We start from the raw sequence: 26,753 nt of genomic DNA, 5'->3' as shown, positions 1-26,753 counted from the left end.
AACATTTTTGGACAAATGAGGATTCACAACCTTATCTTTTTGAACCTGAATGAACGGAGGATGAACTACTGCTTCTAGAAGCGAGCAGGAAGAAGGGGGTGAGGTGTTGAAATGTGGAATTTGGAGACATGTTATTTGGACATAGCACATTATTAACTAGATCTACTCGACATCCATTGAACAAGGGGATGGGTCAAATGCAGAGGACACATTTTCACCACACCACACAAGTATTTATTAAATCACACTAATTTAGTGCATGGAAACATGCTAATTGTCGTTAAAGAGTAATTATTAGGGGTGTAACGGTACGTGTATTTGTATCGAACCGTTTCGGTACGGGGGGTTCGGTTCGGAGGTGTACCGAACGAGTTTCCACACGGACATGTTAAGTAGCGTAACGCACGTTGTGTAAACAGTGCACACCGAGGCACAACACACGGCATGCTAGCAGCTAACGGGCTACGATAGACTGACCATACGTCCTCTTTTCACCGGACATGTCCTCTTTTGCGGAGCTGTCAGGGCGGAGTTTCTTAAATGCCTCAAATGTCCGGCATTTTGAGTTAGGGTTGCGTGTATTTTCAATGTACGTTCAGGGTTAAGAAGGGGTTAAAAACAACACAAATTGTGCGCGCAGCCGCATTGGTGAGGGAGGGGCAGAGAGAGAGAGAGAGAGAGAGTTATGATAAACGCGCATGTGTCGCCAGCCTCTGCTTTTTATCCATAGATTTATCAGATTACATTTTTTATTATCTATAGCAGGTGTGTCAAAAGTGTGCCCCGGAGGCCACAGCTAATGTTTTAAAGGCCCACGGCACATTCTAAAAATACTACTAAAATAAACAAAAACATAACAAAAGTGAAATAAAAAAGCTTAAAGGTGAAATGTAAATTAGAAAAAGTTGCAATGTTGACTGATAAAACAAAGCTGTTTCTTTTTCTTTCAAACTGTCATTGCCCAAAACATAATATTGAATCAAAATCAATGTTATTATGAATTATTGACCTATCCATTACTTCACATCAAATATTCCACTGAGAAAATATTTTTGGTGGTATATTTTGCAAATTTGGTAAATAAATAACCCAAAAATGTATATTTTGTTGTTTTCTTACTGGACCGAAAATGAACCGAACCGTGACCTCTAAACCGAGGTACGTACCGAACCAAAATGTTTGTGTACCGTTACACCGCTAGTTATTATGCCACAAACACAAATGTCTGCGGTCCTTTCTTTATACGTCAAATTGTGATTTGATATGTGCCTCGTGAAGTCCAAAAAAAAACGCTTTTCCAATGGTTCTAAAACACGGAGGTGAGAAGCCTCAGTTGGAAGAAGAAAAATGAAAGTGTTGTTAGCAGCAGGACAGCTGACATCACTGACTGTCTGTCAATTGGCTCTGTGTTGCCATGGGAACAACCTTGATGCTCCATTGCAGGGTGAAATGGTTAAAAAAGAAAAAACGTCCGCCGCATGCATGAGTCATCCGCTAACACATTCTTGCAGAGCTCCCCGCTTTTCTTCCCCCCCCCCCCCGCCCCCCCCCAGCTTGTGGGAAGCTTCCCTGGTGATTGAAAGGCAAACGTTAGCGAACGGGACCCCAGTGGAGAGCAGAGCATCATGGGAGATATGTTGAACTCTAAATGTAATCAGGGGCCAGGCCAGGTGGTGAAATGTGCGACTGCTACAAAGTCTTGAATATGAAGAAAGAACCTCCGGTTCAACACGTCAGACTGTGGCCTTCGTGTTGCACGGTTACCATGGCAACCGCGCTCAAGCACGTTCACAAAGAGCTGTTCTTATGACGTTGGAAGTCGTGGTGCATCCCATCCACCTCGGAAGGTGGAATGATGTCACGAAAGCTATTCTTGTCCGAATATAAACAACTTATCTGCAATCTTCAAACACGGCGCAGGGAGAGGAAACACAGCGGTGTGGAGCGAATAAAACACAGTAAGAAGAAAAAAAAAAGTAATTTACACTTAGGTAACATTACGATACTTAAATGTTTACCAATATGTTGTGCCACACTAAATAGTCCAAAGTGCTAATAAGGGATGTTACACTCACAGCAGCCATTTTTGAAGCTGAGGACTTTCCCACTTTCCGAGTGGGCAATGTCCCATTTAGGAACTTGGAGATTTGGACTTCCCAGTACTACTGGAACGCCCGATCATGTTGCAGTGAGTAGGGATGTGAATCTTTGTGTAGTGCTGGGAACGATTCCATTCAAAACGATTCTCGATTCTATTTTTTTTTTTAATAACATTGAATGTCATTTCTATGATTCATTCCTCCATAAAATAGACAAATAGTTGTTACATTTCTGTCTTACTTAAAAGAAAACTGTTTAGTTTAATACAATTCTACCCGAACATTTAATGAAGTCAAATAAAAATAGGGCAACAAGAGAAGTATCGCACACTTCTCTTTTTTTCTAAAGTAAATCTGTCAAGCAGATATGATTTGCCTGAGTGACTGGACAGGACAGAGTTTAAGAAAAATAAAAAAAAATATACCGTATTTTTCTGACTATAAGTCGCAGTTTTTTCATAGTTTGGCCGAGGGTGCGACTTATACTCAGGAGCGACTTATGTGTGAAATTATTAACACATTAGCGTAAAATATCAAATAATATTATTTAGCTCATTCACGTAAGAGACTAGACGTATAAGATTTCATGGGATTTAGCGATTAGAGTGACAGATTGTTTGGTAAACGTATAGCATGTTCTATATGTTATAGTTATTTGAATGACTCTTACCATAATATGTTACGTTAACATACCAGGCACGTTCTCAGTTGGTTATTTATGCGTCATATAACGTACACTTATTCAGCCTGTTGTTCACTATTCTTTATTTATTTTAAATTGCCTTTCAAATGTCTATTCTTGGTGTTGGCTTTTATCAAATACATTTCCCCCAAAAATGCGACTCATACTCCAGTGCGACTTATATATGTTTTGTTCCTTCTTTATTATGCATTTTCGGCCGGTGCGACTTATACTCCGGAGCGACTTATACTCCGAAAAATACGGTACTTGAATTTTTTTCAAGCGAATCATTAAAAAAAACTGGGGTTTTTTTGTTTTTGTTTTTTTTAGCTGTTTAGCTATAGCTTGCTTTGTCCTTCATTATGACTGTTACTTAGACTTGGACTTAGACAAACTTTATTGATCCACAAGGGAAATTGTTCCACACAGTAGCTCAGTTACAAAGGATGGAAAGGATAATGCAGGTATAAAGTAGACTAAAAATGTACCATAGTAGCAATATCAAATATAACATATATGTAATATTTACATATTATATATACAGTATATAATATATACGGATATATTATATTTTTATACAATATATAACAAATCCCAATTACCATGTGCAAAATTACAGTATATGTAACAGCTGCAGCATAAAATAGAGAGTAGATCCAGCAGAAAATATACATTATAAACAAAGAGAGGTAGCTAACATGTCAGGTGTCAGGTATTAGTCAGATATCCTCTACTGCTGTATGGTGAGTGATTATACAGCTGGATGGAGTGTGGAATGAAGGAGTTCAACTACTAATATTCTCTACAATACTGTAACTGTGAGAAAATCAATTAAAAATGAAATAAAAATATAAATAAAAGTTAATTTTTTCAAGGTATTTATAACAAATATATCAACAATTATTTTTAATTCATTTTAAATGGCGTGAAATACTAAAAAGGTGTGTTTTAAGTAGAGATGTCCGATAATATCGGCCTGCCGATATTATCGGCCGATATATGCGTTAAAATGTAATATCGGAAATTATTGGTATCGTTTTTTTTATTATCGGTATCGTTTTTTTTTTTATTTTTTAATTAAATCAACATAAAAAACACAAGATACACTTACAATTAGTGCACCAACCCAAAAAACCTCCCTCCCCCATTCACACTCATTCACACAGAAGGGTTGTTTCTTTCTGTTATTAATATTCTGCTTCCTACATTATATATCAATATATATCAATACAGTCTGCAAGGGATACAGTCCGTAAGCACACATGATTGTGCGTGCTGCTGGTCCACTAATAGTACTAACCTTTAACAGTTAATTTTACTCATTTTCATTCATTACTAGTTTCTATGTAACTTGTTTTTATATTGTTGTACTTTGTTTTTTATTCAAGAAAATGTTTTTAATTTATTTATCTTATTTTACAAAATTTTTTAAAAAGTACCTTATCTTCACCATACCTGGTTGTCCAAATTAGGCATAATAATGTGTTAATTCCACGACTGTATAGATCGGTTGATATCGGTATCGGTTGATATCGGTATCGGTAATTAAAGAGTTGGACAATATCGGATATCGGCAAAAAGCCATTATCGGACATCCCTAGTTTTAAGTATACATTTTTAAAACAATCATGTTATTGTGAAATTCTCGCCAAAGAGGAAAAGTGGGCGGGGCAAGTATATTTTGCGTGACCTTCACAAGCCTTACTTAACCTCTTCACTTTGTCCGCATTCAATCCGTTTCTGCCAGTGTTCTGCACTCCTGCTTCCACGTTGACGGCTGCGTGAACGCTCTCTGTCTGCTGTCTTCGTGTCGATGATATGCAAACGCTCTCATGGCTTGGCGAGCGTGACTTCATCCCGTTCGCACGCCACATGTCGGCCGAGTTGTGACACGACATTATTAGCCGAGATGATTTCTTTGCAGGAACACGCTTGCTGATACTCGCAGCGCCGTTAAGCTCTAATCCTCCCACGCTCCTCATGACGTCCCCGCCGTCTCATTGGCGCGCTGTCTTTTTGTCCGGCGGGAGACCCCCAGCCAATCAGAGCTCCTCGCCTCAGCGGTGGTGCGAGTCAGGACAAGAGAGAGAGAGAGAGTGAGAATGAGAATGGAGGGGGTTTCTATGAATGGAAAGATGGAGGAGACCCCCGCCACCATCTTGGCTTCTCTGTCGTCGCTGCAACATTCGCATTCAGCCCCGATTCCTGCGAGGCTGTTTTTGTGTCCGTCCCTTTTCAAGACCGGAGGACAAGATTGTCCTGAGAATAAATGTGTAACTTGGAAGAATCTATGTGGACTCTGAGTAAACATGGCTTGTCCACTGCCATCTTGAAAGTAGGGCTGGGCGATATGGCCTTTTTTTTAGTCACGATACACGATATATATCTCGATATTTTTGCCTTACCTTGAATGAACACTTGATGCATATAATCACAGCAGTATGATGATTCTATGTGTCTACATTAAAACATTCTTCTTCATACTGCATTAATATATGCTCATTTTAAACTGTCATGCAGAGAGGGAAATCACAACTAAGTCAATTGACCAAAAGTGTATTTATTAAACAGTTATTAAGCAGTGGCACAAACATTCATGTCATTTCAAAACAGAAAGTGCAAGATTGTCAGACATTTTTAAAACAAGCTATTAGTGCACTTTTGTGCATGATGTCACTAAGATGACATATCAAAACAACACTAAATTAAAGTGCACTTTTTGTACAGAACGCCACTACAATAGTTTAAAACAAATAAAGTGCACTTTTGTGCATGATGTCACACAATATATTTCAATAACTGTCAAATAAAAATGAGCTGCATAATAGGAAATCAAATAGTGTATGTCCCTCGCTATGTGGTAGGTTCCTGCGGACGTTATCTCATTCTGTTGTTCACTATTTTTTTCATACGGTGTTAATGTGGAAATGGTTGCTTGGGCATTTTGTTGGGGGCCGGGCTGTGTGTATGTATATATATATATATATATATATATATATATATATATATATATATATATATATATATATATATATATATATATATATATATATATATATATATAAAACCGTTCAAAAGTTTGGGGTCACATTGAAATGTCCTTATTTTTGAAGGAAAAGCACTGTACTTTTCAATGAAGATAACTTTAAACTAGTCTTTAAAGAATTACACTCTATTGCTAATGCGGTAAATGACTATTCTAGCTGCAAATGTCTGGTTTTTGGTGCAATATCTACATAGGTGTATAGAGGCCCATTTCCAGCAACTATCGCTCCAGTGTTCTAATGGTACAATGTGTTTGCTCATTGGCTCAGAAGGCTAATTGATGATTAGAAAACCCTTGTGCAATCATGTTCACACATCTGAAAACAGTTTAGCTCGTTGCAGAAGCTACAAAACTGACCTTCCTTTGAGCAGATTGAGTTTCTGGAGCATCACATTTGTGGGGTCAATTAAACGCTCAAAATGGCCAGAAAAAGAGAACTTTCATCTGAAACTCGACAGTCTATTCTTGTTCTTAGAAATGAAGGCTCAAACACAAAATTGTTTGGGTGATCCCAAACTTTTGAACGGTAGTGTGTATATATATATATTTATGTATATATATATATATATATATATATATATATATATATATATATATATATATATATATATATATATATATATATATATATATATATATATATATATATATATATATATATATATATATATATATATATATATATGTATATGTGTGTGTGGGCTCTGTACCGAGGATGTCGTTGGGGCTTGTACAGCCCTTTGAGACACTTGTGATTTAGGGCTATATAAATAAACATTGATATATATATATATATATATATATATATATATATATATATATATATATATATATATATATATATATATATATATATATATATATATATATATATATATATATATATATTAGATGTGTAGATGTATATAGCGCACTTTCGGCACGCGCGATGGATGATGTCACGTTATCGATGACAAAATGCATTTTTAGACAATATGATTTGCCTGAGCGTCTAGGAGACACCGTGAGTAGCAAAGTGGATAAGAAAAGACAGAAGAAAAAAAATAAATTAATTTTTATTTTTTATTTTTAATACTTGGGACTTCCCGTGGGCCTGATTTTGGACGCTGGCGGGCCGTAGTTTGGGGACCCCTGCCATAAACTGTTAAAAAAAATGGGGTCGATGAAGAGTTATTTTGATGTAGAGGAATAACCTATTTTTACCAATTTTTCCAGGAGATTTTCTAATACTTTGAAATGCAAATGTCCACGCTCTTCCTGTACACACGTAATAAATGTTTGTGAAACTCCAGATGTTTCTTGATGCTCAATGAACAACATTAGCGCTACATAAAACAAATCCCACGTTTACTAAAAGATCATGTTGAAAAAACAACTTCAAGTCTTGTCCAGATGTTTACTGAGGTAAACTACTCATATTTAAATAACCTTTACTGCAAATGAATATCTGTTATCGGTTAATAATCGGTATCGCTATTGGCCCTAAAAAAAAAAAAGGGATCGGTGCACCTCTACCTGCGACTCATGGCACCTTGTTAGCCTCCTAGCCGCACGTTGACCGACTGCTTGGAGGTCCAGAAGGTGCTAACTGTCCTCTCTCCTCTCCCAACTCAAAACGCAGTAACTGCCCGTGCTCTTTGGCGGCGGCTCTGGCCAGGGCGACCTCCGACAGCATCCTGCAGAGCGACCTCACCATCCACCACCTCGTCAAGAGTGGAGAAGACGGCGTCGGCCCCTTACCACGTGAGGCACCACCACACACACACACACACACACACACACACACACACACACACACACACACACACACACACACACACACACACACACACACACACACACACACACACACACACACACACACACACACACACACACACACACACACACACACACACACACACACACACGTAGCCACCAGGGCTTTGTCCTACTTCTCCCGCCGTGATGATGCTTATGATGGCATTTGGCCACTAGAGGGGGTTCTGCAAACATCAGTCTGAGACGTATTCATGCTAGCCAACTTGTAATGATGCAATCCATCAATTGTTTGTTTTTCAACCTCTGACTTGCAGCCAGCAGACTTGGAGGATGTTCATTCCGTTTAGTTTTGTAGGGAAAAAACCAAATACCAGACTTGACACAAAACTATATCAATCAATGTTTACTTATATAGCCCTAAATCACCAGTGTCTCAAAGGGCTGCACAAGCCACAACGACATACTCGGCTCAGATCCCACATAACCATTTCAAATGGCAACTCTCTTGCTTTAAGAAACACTCGAATAAATTAAGAAAATAAATTGTGGTAGTCGGTAACACTTTCCGTTTTAGATCAAGCAGAGTGGAAGAAATGGTTTAATCATGAACAAACAAACAATGGTAAATAAATATACTTGTGTGGCACTTTTCTACCTTGGAGGTACTCAAAGCGCGTTGACACTATTTCCACATTTACACACTTTTTAAGATGGGGTGACTTACATCAGAAGTGAAGTTCTCAACAAAGACTTCATTAGGTTTGTCAAAATAGAGTTCTAAATAAAACTGGACGGTGGCTGGACCGGGCGTCGGCAACTCGTGGCTCTGAAGCCACCCTAGTTTTTCAAAAATGTATGAAAATTATATTTTTTGTTTTAATATGGTTTCTGGAAAGACGCAGTCGCCTAGCGGAAATGGATATTTTATCGCAACATCCGGTATCAGTGAGCAAAGTCTATTTAAGACCAACACATTTTAGGTGCAACACTTGTCAACAACAGTAATAAATGAATATATGTTGTGATTCCCAACAAATAGATTGTTGAAGGACTGGAATTGACACTGTGGTGCATTTGCTTACATGTGAGTTGAAAAATAAAGCTAAGTAGTTAAGTGTCTCCTTTACTAACAGCCGTTAAAAGATTAGAACCCTCCCAAATATATTACACTATATATACACTACCGTTCAAAAGTTTGGGGTCACCCAAACAATTTTGTGTTTGAGCCTTCATTTCTAAGAACAAGAATAGACTGTCGAGTTTCAGATGAAAGTTCTCTTTTTCTGGCCATTTTGAGCGTTTAATTGACCCCACAAATGTGATGCTCCAGAAACTCAATCTGCTTCAATCAATTGTAGCTTCTGTAACGAGCTAAACTGTTTTCAGATGTGTGAACATGATTGCACAAGGGTTTTCTAATCATCAATTAGCATTCTGAGCCAATGAGCAAACACATTGTACCATTAGAACACTGGAGTGATAGTTGCTGGAAATGGGCCTCTATACACCTATGTAGATATTGCACCAAAAACCAGACATTTGCAGCTAGAATAGTCATTTACCACATTAGCAATGTATAGAGTGTATTTCTTTCAAGTTAAGACTAGTTTAAAGTTATCTTTATTGAAAAGTACAGTGCTTTTCCTTCAAAAATAAGGACATTTCCATGTGACCCCAAACTTTTGAACAGTAGTGTACATCCATTCATACATTGTATTACTTTCAGTTATTTTCACGTAAAAAACACTCATTTTTAAGGTGTTGCAACTTCTATTTTATTTTGTAGTAGTAGCAACTTCCTTGATCATTTATGGAATCTGGTAAACTTCCTTTGTTTTCACTTCATCGAAATGCGCATGCAAGTGACGTTTAGGCCACATTGGGACCACATTGGGACCTGTGCGTGTTTACACTGGAGTCTGATAAAGATCACATTTTACTTGCAGTGTAAACATTCAGCTGGGGAAAAAAATCAGATCTAGAAAAAATGTGATTTGGGCCACTTTGGCCTGCTGTGTAAACATACATAGTCTAATAGAAACCTTTAGTACGTTTTCTTGTATTTATACATCAATTCTATGTAGGAAATGCCTTCAAATCATCTTAAACATGTTCAAATCTCTTCAACTTCAGGGGCCCATACCCCCGACACCCCAAAAGGGCCATTTAAACCCTGGCTGATAATTTTCAATTCCTCTATTAAAAATGTTTTTACTTGTAAAAGCGCAAGTCTGTATCGACGACAGTAACATTCTAACTAAGTAACATTCTAACTAACAAAAATTTTAACTAACATTCTAACAAACATTCCATCTAACTAACATTCTAACAAACATTTTAACTAACATTCTAACAAACATTCCATCTAACTAACATTCTAACAAACTAACATTCTAACAAACAATCCATCTAACTAACATTCTAACAAACTAACAAACATTCTAACTAACTAACATTCTAACTTACATTCTAACTAAAATGTTAACTAACATTCTAAGATTCTAACTAACATTCCATGATTCTAAAACACACTAGCTAACTAACATTCTATGATTCTAAAACACACTAACTAACTAACATTCTATGATTCTAACAAACATTCTAACTAACATTCTAACTAACTAACTTTGTAACTAACATTCTAACAAACATTCCATGATTCTAAAACACACTAGCTAACTAACATTCTATGATTCTACCAAACATTCTAACTAACATTTTAACTAACTAACTTTGTAACTAACATTCTAACTAACGAACATTCTATCATTCTAACAAACATTCCAACTAAAATTTTAACTAACATTCTAAGATTCTAACAAACATTCTAACTAACATTCCATGATTCTAAAACACACTAGCTAACTAACATTCTATGATTCTAAAACACACTAGCTAACTAACATTTTATGATTCTAACTAACATTCTAACTAACATTCCATGATTCTAAAACACACTAGCTAACTAACATTCTAAGATTCTAACTAACATTCCATGATTCTAAAACACACTAGCTAACATTCTAAGATTCTAACAAACATTCTAACTAACATTCCATGATTCTAAAACACACTAGCTAACTAACATTCTATGATTCTAACAAAAATTCTAACTAACATTTCAACTAACTAACTTTGTAACTAACATTCTAACTAACAAACATTCTATCATTCTAACAAATATTCCAACTAAAATTTTAACTAACATTCTAAGATTCTAACAAACATTCTAACTAACATTCCATGATTCTAAAACACACTAGCTAACTAACATTTTATGATTCTAACTAACATTCCATGATTCTAAAACACACTAGCTAACTAACATTCTAACTAACATTCTATGATTGTAAAACACACTAGCTAACTAACATTCTAAGATTCTAACAAACATTCTAACTAACATTCCATGATTCTAAAACACACTAGCTAACTAACATTCTATGATTCTAACAAACATTCTAACTAACATTTTAACTAACTAACTTTGTAACTAACATTCTAACAAACATTCTAACTAACAAACATTCTATCATTCTAACAAACATTCCAACTAAAATTTTAACTAACATTCTAAGATTCTAACAAACATTCTAACTAACATTCCATGATTCTAAAACACACTAGCTAACTAACATTCTATGATTCTAAAACACACTAGCTAACTAACATTCTAAGATTCTAACAAACATTCTAACTAACATTCCATGATTCTAAAACACACTAGCTAACTAACATTTTATGATTCTAACTAACATTCCATGATTCTAAAACACACTAGCTAACTAACATTCTAACTAACATTCTATGATTGTAAAACACACTAGCTAACTAACATTCTAAGATTCTAACAAACATTCTAACTAACATTCCATGATTCTAAAACACACTAGCTAACTAACATTCTATGATTCTAACAAACATTCTAACTAACATTTTAACTAACTAACTTTGTAACTAACATTCTAACAAACATTCTAACTAACAAACATTCTATCATTCTAACAAACATTCCAACTAAAATTTTAACTAACATTCTAAGATTCTAACAAACATTCTAACTAACATTCCATGATTCTAAAACACACTAGCTAACTAACATTCTATGATTCTAAAACACACTAGCTAACTAACATTCTAAGATTCTAACAAACATTCTAACTAACATTCCATGATTCTAAAACACACTAGCTAACTAACATTCTATGATTCTAAAACACACTAGCTAACTAACATTCTATGATTCTACCAAACATTCTAACTAACTAACATTCTAACAAACATTCCATGATTCTAAAACACACTAGCTAACTAACATTCTATGATTCTACCAAACATTCTAACTAACATTTTAACTAACTAACTTTGTAACTAACATTCTAACTAACGAACATTCTATCATTCTAACAAACATTCCAACTAAAATTTTAACTAACATTCTAAGATTCTAACAAACATTCTAACTAACATTCCATGATTCTAAAACACACTAGCTAACTAACATTCTATGATTCTAAAACACACTAGCTAACTAACATTCTATGATTCTAAAACACACTAGCTAACTAACATTCTATGATTCTAACTAACATTCCATGATTCTAAAACACACTAGCTAACTAACATTTTATGATTCTAACAAACATTTCAACTAACTAACTTTGTAACTAACATTCTAACTAACGAACATTCTAACAAACATTCCAACTAAAATTTTAACTAACATTCTAAGATTCTAACAAACATTCTATGATTCTAAAACACACTAGCTAACTAACATTTTATGATTCTAACAAACATTTCAACTAACTAACTTTGTAACTAACATTCTAACTAACGAACATTCTAACAAACATTCCAACTAAAATTTTAACTAACATTCTAAGATTCTAACAAACATTCTATGATTCTAAAACACACTAGCTAACTAACATTTTAACTAACATTCTAACAAACGAACATTCTATCATTCTAACAAACATTCCAAGATTTTAACAAACATTCTAAGTTTCTAAAAAAACATTCTAACATTCTTACTAACATTTATCTAACTAACATTCTATGATTCTAACAAACATTCTAACATTTTAACTAACTAACTTTGTAACTAACATTCTATCATTCCAACTAACATTCTAAGATTTAAAAAAACATAACATTTAACTAACATTCTAAAATTCTAACTAACATTCCAACAAACATTCTAACTAAAATGTTAACTAACATTCTAAGATTCTAACATTCCATGATTCTAAAACACACTAGCTAACTAACATTCTAACAAACTAACATTCTAGCTAACTAACAAACATTCCAACTAACATTTTAACTAACATTCTAAGTTTCTAAAAACATTCTAACTAACTAACTAACATTCTGACTAACATTTAACTAACTACAATTTTAAAATTCTAACATTTTAACATTCTAAAATTCTAACTAACATTCTAACTATCTAAGATTCTAACAAACAAAGACCAGATTGTTGAAGACTGGACAAAAGTTTATTGACAGTATGAAGTTATATTGATGATTTGTTCCATGGTTTGATTGGTTAATACTTTATTGATTGGTTAATGCTTTATTGATTGGTTAATGCTTTATTGATTGGTTAATGCTTTATTGATTGGTTAATGCTTTATTGATTGGTTAATACTTTATTGATTGGTTAATACTTTATTGATTGGTTAATGCTTTATTGATTGGTTAATGCTTTATTGATTGGTTAATGCTTTATTGATTGGTTAATACTTTATTGATTGGTTAATGCTTTATTAACGTGTTTTAGAACTGGAGGCGGTCAAGTTGGCCCGTCTGATCTTCAGGCGACTGTTCGATACCTGCAGTCTGTGGAGCAAAGAGATTCCGTATCGCCGCCGCCCGCAGCCGTACTACGAGACGTCCATCCACGCCATCAAGAACATGAGGCGCAAGATGGAGGACCGACACCTCATCATCCCCGACTTCAACACGCTCTTCAACATTCAGGTAGCAGCTGTTAGTCGTCACCGTGGAAACAGGAGTTGAGAACATTCCGGCCCTTTGTTCCACAGGATCAGGAAGAGCAAGCGTTCTTCGCCGTGTTCGACGGACACGGTGGTGTGGACGCCGCCATTTACGCCGCCAACCACCTCCACGTCAACCTGGCGCGCCAGGAGTCCTTGGCCCAGGACCCGGGGGAGGCCCTGCGCCGCGCCTTCAAGATCACAGACCAGCACTTTGTCAAGAAGGCGTCACGTGAGGTCAGAGTCCTGCTTTCCTCCTGGTCTTGGTCTTGGTCTCGCTGACCTGGTCTCCTCCACAGAACCTACGCTGCGGCACCACGGGTGTGGTCACCTTCCTGCGGGGCCGCACGCTGCATGTGGCCTGGCTGGGGGACTCCCAGGTCATCCTGGTGCGGCGTGGTGAGGTGGTGGAGCTGATGAAGGCACACAAACCCGACCGAGAGGTGAGATCCACACACACCTTTTCTCCTTCCTGTTACCTAACCTCACACTTCTTGTAGGACGAGAAGCAGAGGATCGAAGCACTGGGCGGCTGCGTCATCTGGTTTGGAACCTGGAGGGTTAACGGCAGTCTGTCCGTATCCAGAGCCATCGGTAAGTTAGCCTCCTTAAAATGTCTTCTGCCGCTAACAAACTAACCTCTAGTTCTGTCCTTGGCAAACTAAAAAGCGAACTTTTGCCTTCTGTCGCTAGCAACCTAACTTCTAGTTCTGTCCTTGGCAAACCAACGAGCTAATCTTTGGCTTCTGTCATAACTAGCTAACTTCTGTCGCCAACAAACCAACAAGTTATCCTCTGGCTTCTGTCGCTAGTAAGTTAACCTCTATTTCTGTTGTTAGCAAACCAACAACAGAACCCTTAGCTTCTGTCGCCAACAAACTAACCTCTGGCTTCTGCCGCTAACAAGTTAACTTCTGGCTATTGTCGCCAACAAACCAAAAAGTTAACCTCTGGCTTCTGCTGCAAACAAGTTAACTTCTGGCTATTGTTGCCAACAAACCAACAAGTTAACCTCTGGCTTCTGTCGCTAGAAAGTTAACCTCCAGTTCTGTTGTTAGCAAATTAATAAGCTAACCTTTGGCTTCTGTGCCAACAAACAAACTTCTGACCCCAAACAACCAAAAAGTTATAGTTCTGTTTTTAGCAAACTAACATAACCTTTGGCTTCTGTGCTAACAAGCTAACTTCTGTCGCCAACAAACCAAAAAGATAACCTCTGGCTTCTGCTGCTAACAAGTTAACTTCTGGCTATTGTTGCCAACAAACCAACAAGCTAACCTCTGGCTTCTGCCACTAGCAAGTTAACTTCCAGTTCTGTTTTTAGCAAACTAACATAACCTTTGGCTTCTGTGCTAACAAGTTACTTCTGTCGCCAACAAACCAACAAGGTAATCTCTAGTTCTGTTGTTAGCAAACCAATAAGCTGACCTTTGACTTCTGTGCCAACAAGCTAACTTCTGTCGCCAACAAGCTAACTTCTAGCTTCTGTCGCTAGCAAGTTAACCTCCAGTTCTGTTGTTACAAACTAATTAACTAACCTTTGGCTTCTGTGCCAACAAACAAACTTCTGTCGCCAACAAGCTAACTTCTGTCGCCAACAAACCAAAAAGTTCTAGTTCTGTTTTTAGCAAACCAACAACATAACCTTTGGCTTCTGTGCTAACAAGCTAACTTCTGTCGCCAACAAACCAAAAAGATAACCTCTGGCTTCTGCCGCTAACAAGTTAACCTCTGGCTTCTGTGCTAACAAGTTACTTCTGTTGCCAACAAACCAACAAGTTAACCTCTAGTTCTGTTGTTAGCAAACCAATAAGCTGACCTTGGACTTCCGTGCCTACAAGCTAACTTCTGTCGCCAACAAACCAACAAGCTAACTTCTGGCTTCTGTCGCTAGCAAGTTAACCTCCAGTTCTGTTGTTAGCAAATTAATAAGCTAACCTTTGGCTTCTGTGCCAACAAACAAACTTCTGTCCCCAAACAACCAAAAAGTTCTAGTTCTGTTTTTAGCAAACCAACATAACCTTTGGCTTCTGCTGCTAACAAGTTAACCTTTGGCTTCTGTGCTAACAAGTTACTTCTGTCGCCAACAAACCAACAAGTTAACCTCTAGTTCTGTTGTTAGCAAACCAATAAGCTGACCTTTGACTTCTGTGCCAACAAGCTAACTTCTACAAACCAAAAAGTCAACCTCTGCCTTCTGCCGCTAACAAGTTAACTTCTGGCTATTGTTGCCAACAACCCAACAAGCTAACCTCTGGCTTGTCGCTAGCAAGTTAACCTCCGGTTCTGTTGTTAGCAAACTAATAAGCTACCCTTTGACTTCTATGCCAACAAACAAACTTCTGTCGCCAACAAACCAAAAAGTTCTAGTTCTGTTTTTAGCAAACCAACAACATAACCTTTGGCTTCTGTGCTAACAAGCTAACTTCTTTCGCCAACAAACCAAAAAGATAACCTCTGGCTTCTGCCGCTAACAAGTTAACCTTTGGCTTCTGTGCTAACAAGTTACTTCTGTCGCCAACAAACCAACAAGTTAACCTCTAGTTCTGTTGTTAGCAAACCAATAAGCTGACCTTTGACTTCTGTCGCCAACAAACCAACAAGCTAACCTCTGGCTTCTGTCGCCAGCAAGTTAACCTCCAGTTCTGTTGTTAGCAAACTAATTAGCTAACCTTTGGCTTCTGTGCCAACAAACAAACTTCTGTCGCCAACAAACCAAAACATTTTTAGTTCTGTTTTTAGCAAACCAACAACATAACCTTTGGCTTCTGTGCTAACAAGTTAACCTCTGGCTTCTGCCGCCAAACTAACTTCTGTCGCCAACAAACGAAAAAGTTAACCTCTGGCTTCTGCCGCTAACAAGTTAACTTCTGGCTATTGTTGCCAACAACCCAACAAGCTAACCTCTGGCTTTTGTCGCTAGTAAGTTAACCTCCAGTTCTGTTGTTAGCAAACTAATAAGCTACCCTTTGACTTCTATGCCAACAAACAAACTTCTGTTGCCAACAAACCAAAAAGTTCTAGTTCTGTTTTTAGCAAACCAACAACATAACCTTTGGCTTCTGTGCTAACAAGCTAACTTCTTTCGCCAACAAACCAAAAAGATAACCTTTGGCTTCTGTGCTAACAAGTTACTTCTGTCGCCAACAAACCAACAAGTTAACCTGTAGTTCTGTTGTTAGCAAACCAATAAGCTGACCTTTGACTTCTGTCGCCAACAAACCAAAAAAATTTTAGTTCTGTTTTTAGCAAACCAACAACATAACCTTTGGCTTCTGTGCTAACAAGCTAACTTCTTTCGCCAACAAACCAAAAAGATAACCTCTGGCTTCTGCCGCTAACAAGTTAACCTTTGGCTTCTGTGCTAACAAGTTACTTCTGTCGCCAACAAACCAACAAGTTAACCTCTAGTTCTGTTGTTAGCAAACCAATAAGCTGACCTTTGACTTCTGTCGCCAACAAACCAACAAGCTAACCTCTGGCTTCTGTCGCCAGCAAGTTAACCTCCAGTTCTGTTGTTAGCAAACTAATTAGCTAACCTTTGGCTTCTGTGCCAACAAACAAACTTCTGTCGCCAACAAACCAAAACATTTTTAGTTCTATTTTTAGCAAACCAACAACATAACCTTTGGCTTCTGTGCTAACAAGTTAACCTCTGGCTTCTGCCGCCAAACTAACTTCTGTCGCCAACAAACGAAAAAGTTAACCTCTGGCTTCTGCCGCTAACAAGTTAACTTCTGGCTATTGTTGCCAACAACCCAACAAGCTAACCTCTGGCTTTTGTCGCTAGTAAGTTAACCTCCAGTTCTGTTGTTAGCAAACTAATAAGCTACCCTTTGACTTCTATGCCAACAAACAAACTTCTGTTGCCAACAAACCAAAAAGTTCTAGTTCTGTTTTTAGCAAACCAACAACATAACCTTTGGCTTCTGTGCTAACAAGCTAACTTCTTTCGCCAACAAACCAAAAAGATAACCTTTGGCTTCTGTGCTAACAAGTTACTTCTGTCGCCAACAAACCAACAAGTTAACCTCTAGTTCTGTTGTTAGCAAACCAATAAGCTGACCTTTGACTTCTGTCGCCAACAAACCAAAAAAATTTTAGTTCTGTTTTTAGCAAACCAACAACATAACCTTTGGCTTCTGTGCTAACAAGCTAACTTCTTTCGCCAACAAACCAAAAAGATAACCTCTGGCTTCTGCCGCTAACAAGTTAACCTTTGGCTTCTGTGCTAACAAGTTACTTCTGTCGCCAACAAACCAACAAGTTAACCTCTAGTTCTGTTGTTAGCAAACCAATAAGCTGACCTTTGACTTCTGTCGCCAACAAACCAACAAGCTAACCTCTGGCTTCTGTCGCCAGCAAGTTAACCTCCAGTTCTGTTGTTAGCAAACTAATTAGCTAACCTTTGGCTTCTGTGCCAACAAACAAACTTCTGTCGCCAACAAACCAAAACATTTTTAGTTCTGTTTTTAGCAAACCAACAACATAACCTTTGGCTTCTGTGCTAACAAGTTAACCTCTGGCTTCTGCCGCCAAACTAACTTCTGTCGCCAACAAACGAAAAAGTTAACCTCTGGCTTCTGCCGCTAACAAGTTAACTTCTGGCTATTGTTGCCAACAACCCAACAAGCTAACCTCTGGCTTTTGTCGCTAGTAAGTTAACCTCCAGTTCTGTTGTTAGCAAACTAATAAGCTACCCTTTGACTTCTATGCCAACAAACAAACTTCAGTTGCCAACAAACCAAAAAGTTCTAGTTCTGTTTTTAGCAAACCAACAACATAACCTTTGGCTTCTGTGCTAACAAGCTAACTTCTTTCGCCAACAAACCAAAAAGATAACCTTTGGCTTCTGTGCTAACAAGTTACTTCTGTCGCCAACAAACCAACAAGTTAACCTCTAGTTCTGTTGTTAGCAAACCAATAAGCTGACCTTTGACTTCTGTCGCCAACAAACCAAAAAAATTTTAGTTCTGTTTTTAGCAAACCAACAACATAACCTTTGGCTTCTGTGCTAACAAGCTAACTTCTTTCGCCAACAAACCAAAAAGATAACCTCTGGCTTCTGCCGCTAACAAGTTAACCTTTGGCTTCTGTGCTAACAAGTTACTTCTGTCGCCAACAAACCAACAAGTTAACCTCTAGTTCTGTTGTTAGCAAACCAATAAGCTAACCTCTGGCTTCTGCCGCTAGCAAGTTAACCTCCAGTTCTGTTGTTAGCAAACTAATTAGCTAACCTTTGGCTTCTGTGCCAACAAACAAACTTCTGTCGCCAAAAAGGTAACTTCTGTTGCCAACAAACCAAAAAATTTTTAGTTATGTTTTTAGCAAACCAACAACATAACCTTTGGCTTCTGTGCTAACAAGTTAACCTCTGGCTTCTGCCGCCAAACTAACTTCTGTCGCCAACAAACGAAAAAGTTAACCTCTGGCTTCTGCCGCTAACAAGTTAACTTCTGGCTATTGTTGCCAACAAACCAACAAGTTAACCTCTGGCTTCTGCCGCTAACAAGTTAACATTTGGCTTCTGTTACTTCTGTCGCCAACAAACCAACAAGCTAACCTCTGGCTTCTGTCGCAGGCGACTCGGAGCACAAGCCTTACATCTGCGGTGATGCCGACCACAACGTCTTCCCATTGGACGGCTCTGAGGACTACCTCATTCTGGCCTGCGATGGCTTCTGGGACACCGTCGTTCCCGAGGAGGCGGTCCGGGTGGTCAGCGACCACCTTCAGGAGAACGCGGGCGACACCTCCATGGTGGCCCACAAGCTGGTGGCCTCGGCCCGCGACGCCGGCTCCAGCGACAACATCACCGTCATCGTAGTCTTTCTGCGGGACCCCCGCTCCCCACCGCCCACCATCACAGAGGACGACGACGAAGAGGGTGTGGCGGAAGGTCCAATGGAGGAAGAGCCAACTGCAGAGCCGGAGGAGGAACCGGAAGAGGAGGCGGAGGAAGAGGAGGCTGGCAGAGTGGAGCGAGGCGGTGGCGAAGGAGGCAGCACGGCGGACAACGGGGGGAAAAGTCGTGGCGGATGGCCCCTGCAGCAGTGCTCCGCCCCGGCAGACCTCGGCTACGACGACCGCAAGGACTCTTTGACGGACAGAACCAGCCTCAGCCTCCTGGGGCCCACGTTGGGGGGCCGCATCTTTTCCAGCCTCTACGCCGCCCCCCTGGATAAACGCCCTCTAAGGCGCAGGCTCCGCCTCCCGTACCAGGAGTCCAGCATCGCCAGTTTTACGGACCCACTGTGGCACCAGACCGCCTCGCTGCTGGGCCGGGTCGCCAGGCGGAGTCACCGGCTCGTTGGCGGCAGGCGTGACCTCAGGCGGCCGCAGAGCTTCACCAAGTCCCTGGCTTTGTTTTCACCTGACCACGTGCAGCGCTGCGCCCCCTGGAGGCCTACGCTGCCCCATGATGCCGCAGTCTGAAGCACCCCCTGCGTTTGGTCAAGCCCCGCCCCCTAAGCCCGCCTACCCGCCTCTGCCTTCAAAACCTTATTTTTTTTCTTTTGGGTAGTTTAGGTGGTTGTGGATCTTTTCATTCGTAACGTGAAGAGTGAGCGCTTGTGTTCATAAACAAGCTTTGATCAAAGTGACGTTAGCGCTCAAGCTAACACCTTTCAGTCATGACGTTAGCACTCAAGCTAACACCTTTCAGTCATGATGCTAGCACTCAAGCTAACACCTTTCAGTTATGACGCTAGCACTCAAGCTAACAACACCTCTCAGTCATGACGCTAGCACTCAAGCTAACACCTTTTAGTCATGATGCTAGCACTCAAGCTAACACCTTTCAGTTATGACGCTAGCACTCAAGCTAACACTTTTCAATTATGATGCTAGCAGTCAAGCTAACACCTTTCAGTGATGACGCTAGCACTCAAGCTAACACCTTTCAGTCATGACGCTAGCACTCAAGCTAACACCTTTCAGTCATGATGCTAGCACTCAAGCTAATGCCTTTCAGTCATGACGCTAGCACTCAAACTAACACCTTTCAGTCATGATGCTAGCACTCAAGCTAACACTTTTCAGTCATGACGCTAGCACTCAAGCTAACACCTTTTAGTCATGATGCTAGCACTCAAGCTAACACCTTTCAGTCATGATGCTAGCACTCAAACTAACACCTTTCAGTCATGATCAAACTTTCAGCTTTGATCAAAGTGACGTTAGCGGTCAAGCTAACACTTTTAGGTCATAACACTGCAGTCAAGCTAACCGTTGTCAGTCATGACGGTAACACCCAAGCTAACACTTTTCAGTTATGCTAGCAGTCAAGCTAACATTTTTCAGTCATGACGCTAGCAGTCAAGCTAACATTTTTCAGTCTTGAAGCTAACTGTCAATTTAACATTTTTCAGGCCATTTGAAACAAAAACAAGTCTACTTTTGGAGGCGGAGCTAACGTTCAATGAACACAGTTAGTGTTTCCAAGTGCTATTAAGCAGAATAGCGGCGCCTCTGCTGGTCACAGACAAGTCAGGCGCTCCCTTTTTTTGGAACGCATTCGTAGAAAAAAAATGTATCCTAAAATCGATATCACATTTAAATCATCCACAGTCATCCTGACTTTACAGCAAAAGAGTGAGAAGCAACAATGTTTGCTAGTTACAAAAAAAGTTCTAGTTTTTCCTGAAAAGGAGAGTTGAACTTCTACGACCGCACAGTTCCAATTTGTCCCATCAATCTGCCCATGATTTTATTTTGTTAATGCCACTTTTTTTTGGTCAACCTCTCACTCCATATCCGTACTCATAAAAAAGCACTTAGAGGCTGGATTATAAAAGATTAGCCGTCACTTACCTGATGCTACGCGTAGCTGGGGATTTATTTGTGTTGATGACCCTTTCAGGAGCAGGACAAAAGTCACTCTATTTTTATTCTGTTGGCTCGTGAAATTATTTGTGCTGCAAGTTGCAAACACCTGCCTTCTCCCCTTAGTCTCATTGGACTGTAATTTCTCTAACAACTAGCTAGTTGTGTCTAAAGACTAGCAGGCTAGCCGGTTTTTGATTGATTGAGACTTTTATTAGTAGATTGCACAGTACAGTACATATTCCCTACAATTGACCACTAAATGGTAACACCCCAATAAGTTTTTCAACTTCTTTAAGTCGGGGTCCACGTTAATCAATTCATGGTAAGTTTGGTCCTAACACTAACGTATACGTCACTCTGTGTCTGATTGGACAGCTCACTGGTTTTGTCTAAAGACTAGCAGGCGAGCCAACCAGTTTTGTCTAAAGACTAGCAGGCGAGCCGACCAGTTTTGTCTCAAGACTAGCAGACGAGCCGACCAGTTTTGTCTAAAGACTAGCAGGCGAGCCGACCAGTTTTGTCTAGAGACTAGCATTCTAGCCGACCAGTTTTGTCTAGAGACTAGCATTCTAGCCGACCTGTTTTGTCTAAAGACAACTGGTCGGCTCGCCTGCTAGTCTTTAGACAAAACAGGTCGGCTAGAATGCTAGTCTCTAGACAAAACTGGTCGGCTCGCCTGCTAGTCTTTAGACAAAACTGGTCGGCTCGTCTGCTAGTCTTGAGACAAAACTGGTCGGCTCGTCTGCTAGTCTTGAGACAAAACTGGTCGGCTCGCCTGCTATTGTCTCAAGACTAGCAGGCGAGCCGACCAGTTTTGTCTAAAGACTAGCAGGCGAGCCGACCAGTTTTGTCTAGAGACTAGCAGGCGAGCCGACCAGTTTTGTCTCAAGACTAACAGGCTAGCCAGCCAGTTTTGTCTAAAGACTTGCAGGCTAGCCGACCAGTTTTGTCTAAAGACTAGCAGGCTAGCCGACCAGTTTTGTCTAAAGACTAGCAGGCTAGCCGACTAGTTTTGTCTAAAGACTAGCAGGCTAGCCGACTAGTTTTGTCTAAAGACTAGCAGACAAGTTTTGTCTAAAGACTAGCAGGCTAGTTGACTAGTTTTGTCTAAAGACTAGCAGGCTAGCCGACTAGTTTTGTCTAAAGACTAGCCGACCAGTTTTGTCTAAAGACTAGCCGACCAGTTTTGTCTAAAGACTAGCAGGCTAGTTGAATAGTTTTGTCTAAAGACTAGCAGGCTAGCCGACTAGTTTTGTCTAAAGACTAGCAGGCTGGTTGACTAGTTTTGTCTAAAGACTAGCAGGCTAGCCGACTAGTTTTGTCTAAAGACTAGCAGGCTAGTTTTGTCTAAAGACTAGCAGACTAGTTTTGTCTAAAGACTAGCATCACTAAGGCTCGCTAGTTCATTCCAGAACAAGCAGGCTGGCTCAGTCAATCAATCAAAGTTGACTTGTATAGTCAGGAGTGTCTCAAAGGGCTGCACAAGCCACGATGACAGCAGTTTTAAAGAAATGCTAAGTTCAAACAAGACAAGCTACCTTTCAGTCTTCATGCTAGTCTCAGATGGCAAACTTGAACACGTGTTTACTATTCTTCACTATTTCCCAACTGGGCGTTAACGCCTGAGAGGCTAAGTACGGCGGTCAGTTATACGACTAATGCTGTTCTACAAATAATACAACATTTATTAAAGTAACAAAATGTAGATCATTCTTGTGATTAATCCTCTTAAGATAATTAACATGTCATTCTGGTCACTCACATAAATATTATCTTCACATATTTTATTTAGCGCCGAAATGTAGGAAGTTTTTACATTAACGCTCATTCCCATTGATCCGCAGGTCAGAACAATTGCGAGGTTAGCTTGTTGGCTAGCTAGCGCGAGCATAAGGACTGTTCTGAACTCCTGCTTCCCTGTTACACAACACAAACTCTCCTCACTGGTGCATTTTCAATCATTAGCGAGCTACAGATCAGTGTTACGCCTGCAGGGGACAAAGATAAACAAGCCATGAAGTATTTACCACTAAAAAACTTATTAGTGTCACCTGTCTGTGTTTTCATCGTGGGAGTAACAAACTCCGCCTTAAAGGACATCCTGCCAATCACATCCATCACTAATACGATAATTAGTAGGTCATTATTGTCAAATAGTTGTATTTATTTTGAAAAAATGACCAAAGTCGTCTTACGGCGGCAACCTTCTCAGCAATAAAGTTCCTGTTCACCATCCCTGTGAAGGTGTTCCTCTTGGCTCAATCCCGCGCACCCTCCATCCTTCAAAACGAGCACCGTTAACAAAATAAAATATCAGCTTTTGTGATCGCTCCTCTTCTCAGTGCATTAAAACAAAAGTGTTAAAGGACCGGAGTGTTTGCCGTTAAAGATTTCACAACATTTACGAGCTAAAGTCGAGATGAAAAACGTTGTTCCGTGTGTTGAAAAGAAAAGGTTCTTTTTTTCCCGTAATTCACTATTTTAATCGTACGGTATTTCATTTTTGTTGTATAAGAAGAGCCCTCCGTTACGTACACAGAAAATATCTATTTTTTTCCGTCTGTAAGCAATAACTGCATTCTAATGTAGAAAAAAAACTAAACGGAAAAATAAGTTGTCTGCGGGATGTAAAGAAGTGGAGGTGGTCCCAATCTCCATGACAACAAAGAAAGTTAAGTTGAAACTAACTACGTGTAAGTGTGTTCCTCTAGTACAAATATTAAATACTGTACATGTACTGTAACTGGTGAATAAATAACTATCATGTATATAAAGACTACAACAACCAGCATGACTCTGCACTTTTTACTCTCCCGTCACATGACACACACACACACACACACACACACACACACACACACACACACACACACTTTACATCCCTGGACCAATAATGTACACGTCTGTGGAAAACCTGTCCTATGTAACCATAGACTGATTGGTAGATAGAATTCCTAGATGTATGTTAGAACTATGATAGATGCACACATGTAGGTCAGAGGACTAGACCACAGGTGTCCAAAACAAAGCTGTACATTTTACAAGTCGACTGTAAATATGCGGGGAATGTTTTAGTATAGACCTATGATAGATACGTTTGATCTATAGACCTATGATACACGTTTGATCTATAAACCTACGATACACACGTTTGATCTATAGACCTATGATACACATGTTTGATCTATAGACCTATGATCGGTATGTTGGATCCATAAACCTATGATACACACGTTTGATCTATAGACCTATGATTGATATGTTTGATCTATAGACCTATGATACACGTTTGATCTATAAACCTATGATACACACGTTTGATCTATAGACCTATGATACACACGTTTGATCTATAGACCTATGATTAATATGTTTGATCTATAGACCTATGATCAATATGTTTGATCCATAGACCTATGATCAATATGTTTGATCTATAGACCTATGATACACACGTTTGATCTATAGACCTATGATTGATATGTTTGATCTATAGACCTATGATCGGTATGTTTGAGCTATAAACCTATGATACACGCTTGATCTATAAACCTATGATACACACGTTTGATATATAAACCTATGATACACACGTTTGATCTATAGACCTATGATCGATATGTTTGATCTATAGACCTATGATTGATATGTTTGATCTATAGACCTATGATACACGTTTGATCTATAAACCTATGATACACACGTTTGATCTATAGACCTATGATACACATGTTTGATCTATAGACCTATGATACACGCTTGATCTATAAACCTATGATACACACGTTTAATCTATAGACCTATGATCGATATGTTTGATCTATAGACCTATGATCGATATGTTTGATCTATAGACCTATGATCGATATGTTTGATCTATAGACCTATGATCGATATGTTTGATCTATAGACCTATGATCGATATGTTTGACCTATAGACCTATGATCGATATGTTTGATCTATAGACATATGATCGATATGTTTGACCTATGTTTGATCTATAGGCCTGATACACAGACCTATCTATCATAGACCTATGATAGATACGTTTGATCTATAGACCTATGATACACATGTTTGATCTATAGACCTATGATCGGTATGTTGGAGCTATAAACCTATGATACACACGTTTGATCTATAGACCTATGATTGATATGTTTGATCTATAGACCTATGATACACGTTTGATCTATAAACCTATGATACACACGTTTGATCTATAGACCTATGATCGATATGTTTGATCTATAGACCTATGATCGATATGTTTGATCTATAGACCTGTGATCGATATGTTTGATCTATAGACCTATGATCGGTATGTTTGATCTATAGACCTATGATACACGCTTGATCTATAAACCTACGATACACACGTTTAATCTATAGACCTATGATCGATATGTTTGATCTATCGACCTATGATCGATATGTTTGATCTATAGACCTATGATCGATATGTTTGATCTATAGACCTATATTAATATGTTTGATCTATAGACCTATGATCGATATGTTTGATCTATAGACCTATGATCGATATGTTTGACCTATGTTTGATCTATAGACCTGATACACATGTTTGATCTATAGACCTATGATAGATACGTTTGATCTATAGACCTATGATACACACGTTTGATCTATAGACCTATGGTCGATATGTTTGATCTATAGACCTATGATACACATGTTTGATCTATAGACCTATGATCGGTATGTTTGATCTATAAACCTATGATACACGCTTGATCTATAAACCTATGATACACACGTTTGATCTATAGACCTATGATACACGTTTGATCTATAAACCTATGATACACACGTTTGATCTATAGACCTATGATACACACGTTTGATCTATAGACCTATGATTAATATGTTTGATCTATAGACCTATGATCAATATGTTTGATCCATAGACCTATGATCAATATGTTTGATCTATAGACCTATGATACACACGTTTGATCTATAGACCTATGATTGATATGTTTGATCTATAGACCTATGATCGGTATGTTTGAGCTATAAACCTATGATACACGCTTGATCTATAAACCTATGATACACACGTTTGATCTATAGACCTATGATCGATATGTTTGATCTATAGACCTATGATTGATATGTTTGATCTATAGACCTATGATACACGTTTGATCTATAAACCTATGATACACACGTTTGATCTATAGACCTATGATACACATGTTTGATCTATAGACCTATGATACACGCTTGATCTATAAACCTATGATACACACGTTTAATCTATAGACCTATGATCGATATGTTTGATCTATAGACCTATGATCGATATGTT

At 38.7% G+C, this 26,753-nt stretch overlaps 1 protein-coding gene across 1 annotated transcript in view; it reads left to right on the top strand.

Annotated features, from left to right (window-relative positions):
- The window catches only part of ppm1e (protein phosphatase, Mg2+/Mn2+ dependent, 1E), a 60,344-nt gene extending 38,462 nt beyond the window's left edge, over positions 1-21,882 (top strand). The window contains exons 3-8 of the mRNA XM_062049075.1: positions 7,449-7,570; positions 13,377-13,576; positions 13,642-13,830; positions 13,893-14,036; positions 14,094-14,187; positions 19,175-21,882. Of these exons, the coding sequence (XP_061905059.1) occupies positions 7,449-7,570; positions 13,377-13,576; positions 13,642-13,830; positions 13,893-14,036; positions 14,094-14,187; positions 19,175-20,028 (1,603 nt within the window). The 3' untranslated portion in view covers positions 20,029-21,882. The remainder of the gene's footprint in view (positions 1-7,448; positions 7,571-13,376; positions 13,577-13,641; positions 13,831-13,892; positions 14,037-14,093; positions 14,188-19,174) is intronic.
- The last annotated feature ends 4,871 nt before the right edge of the window (positions 21,883-26,753 follow it).

Source organism: Entelurus aequoreus, linkage group LG05 (assembly GCF_033978785.1).
Source record: "Entelurus aequoreus isolate RoL-2023_Sb linkage group LG05, RoL_Eaeq_v1.1, whole genome shotgun sequence".
NCBI classification, from domain to species: Eukaryota; Metazoa; Chordata; class Actinopteri; order Syngnathiformes; family Syngnathidae; genus Entelurus; species Entelurus aequoreus.
This window is presented reverse-complemented; position numbering and strand designations above follow the sequence as displayed.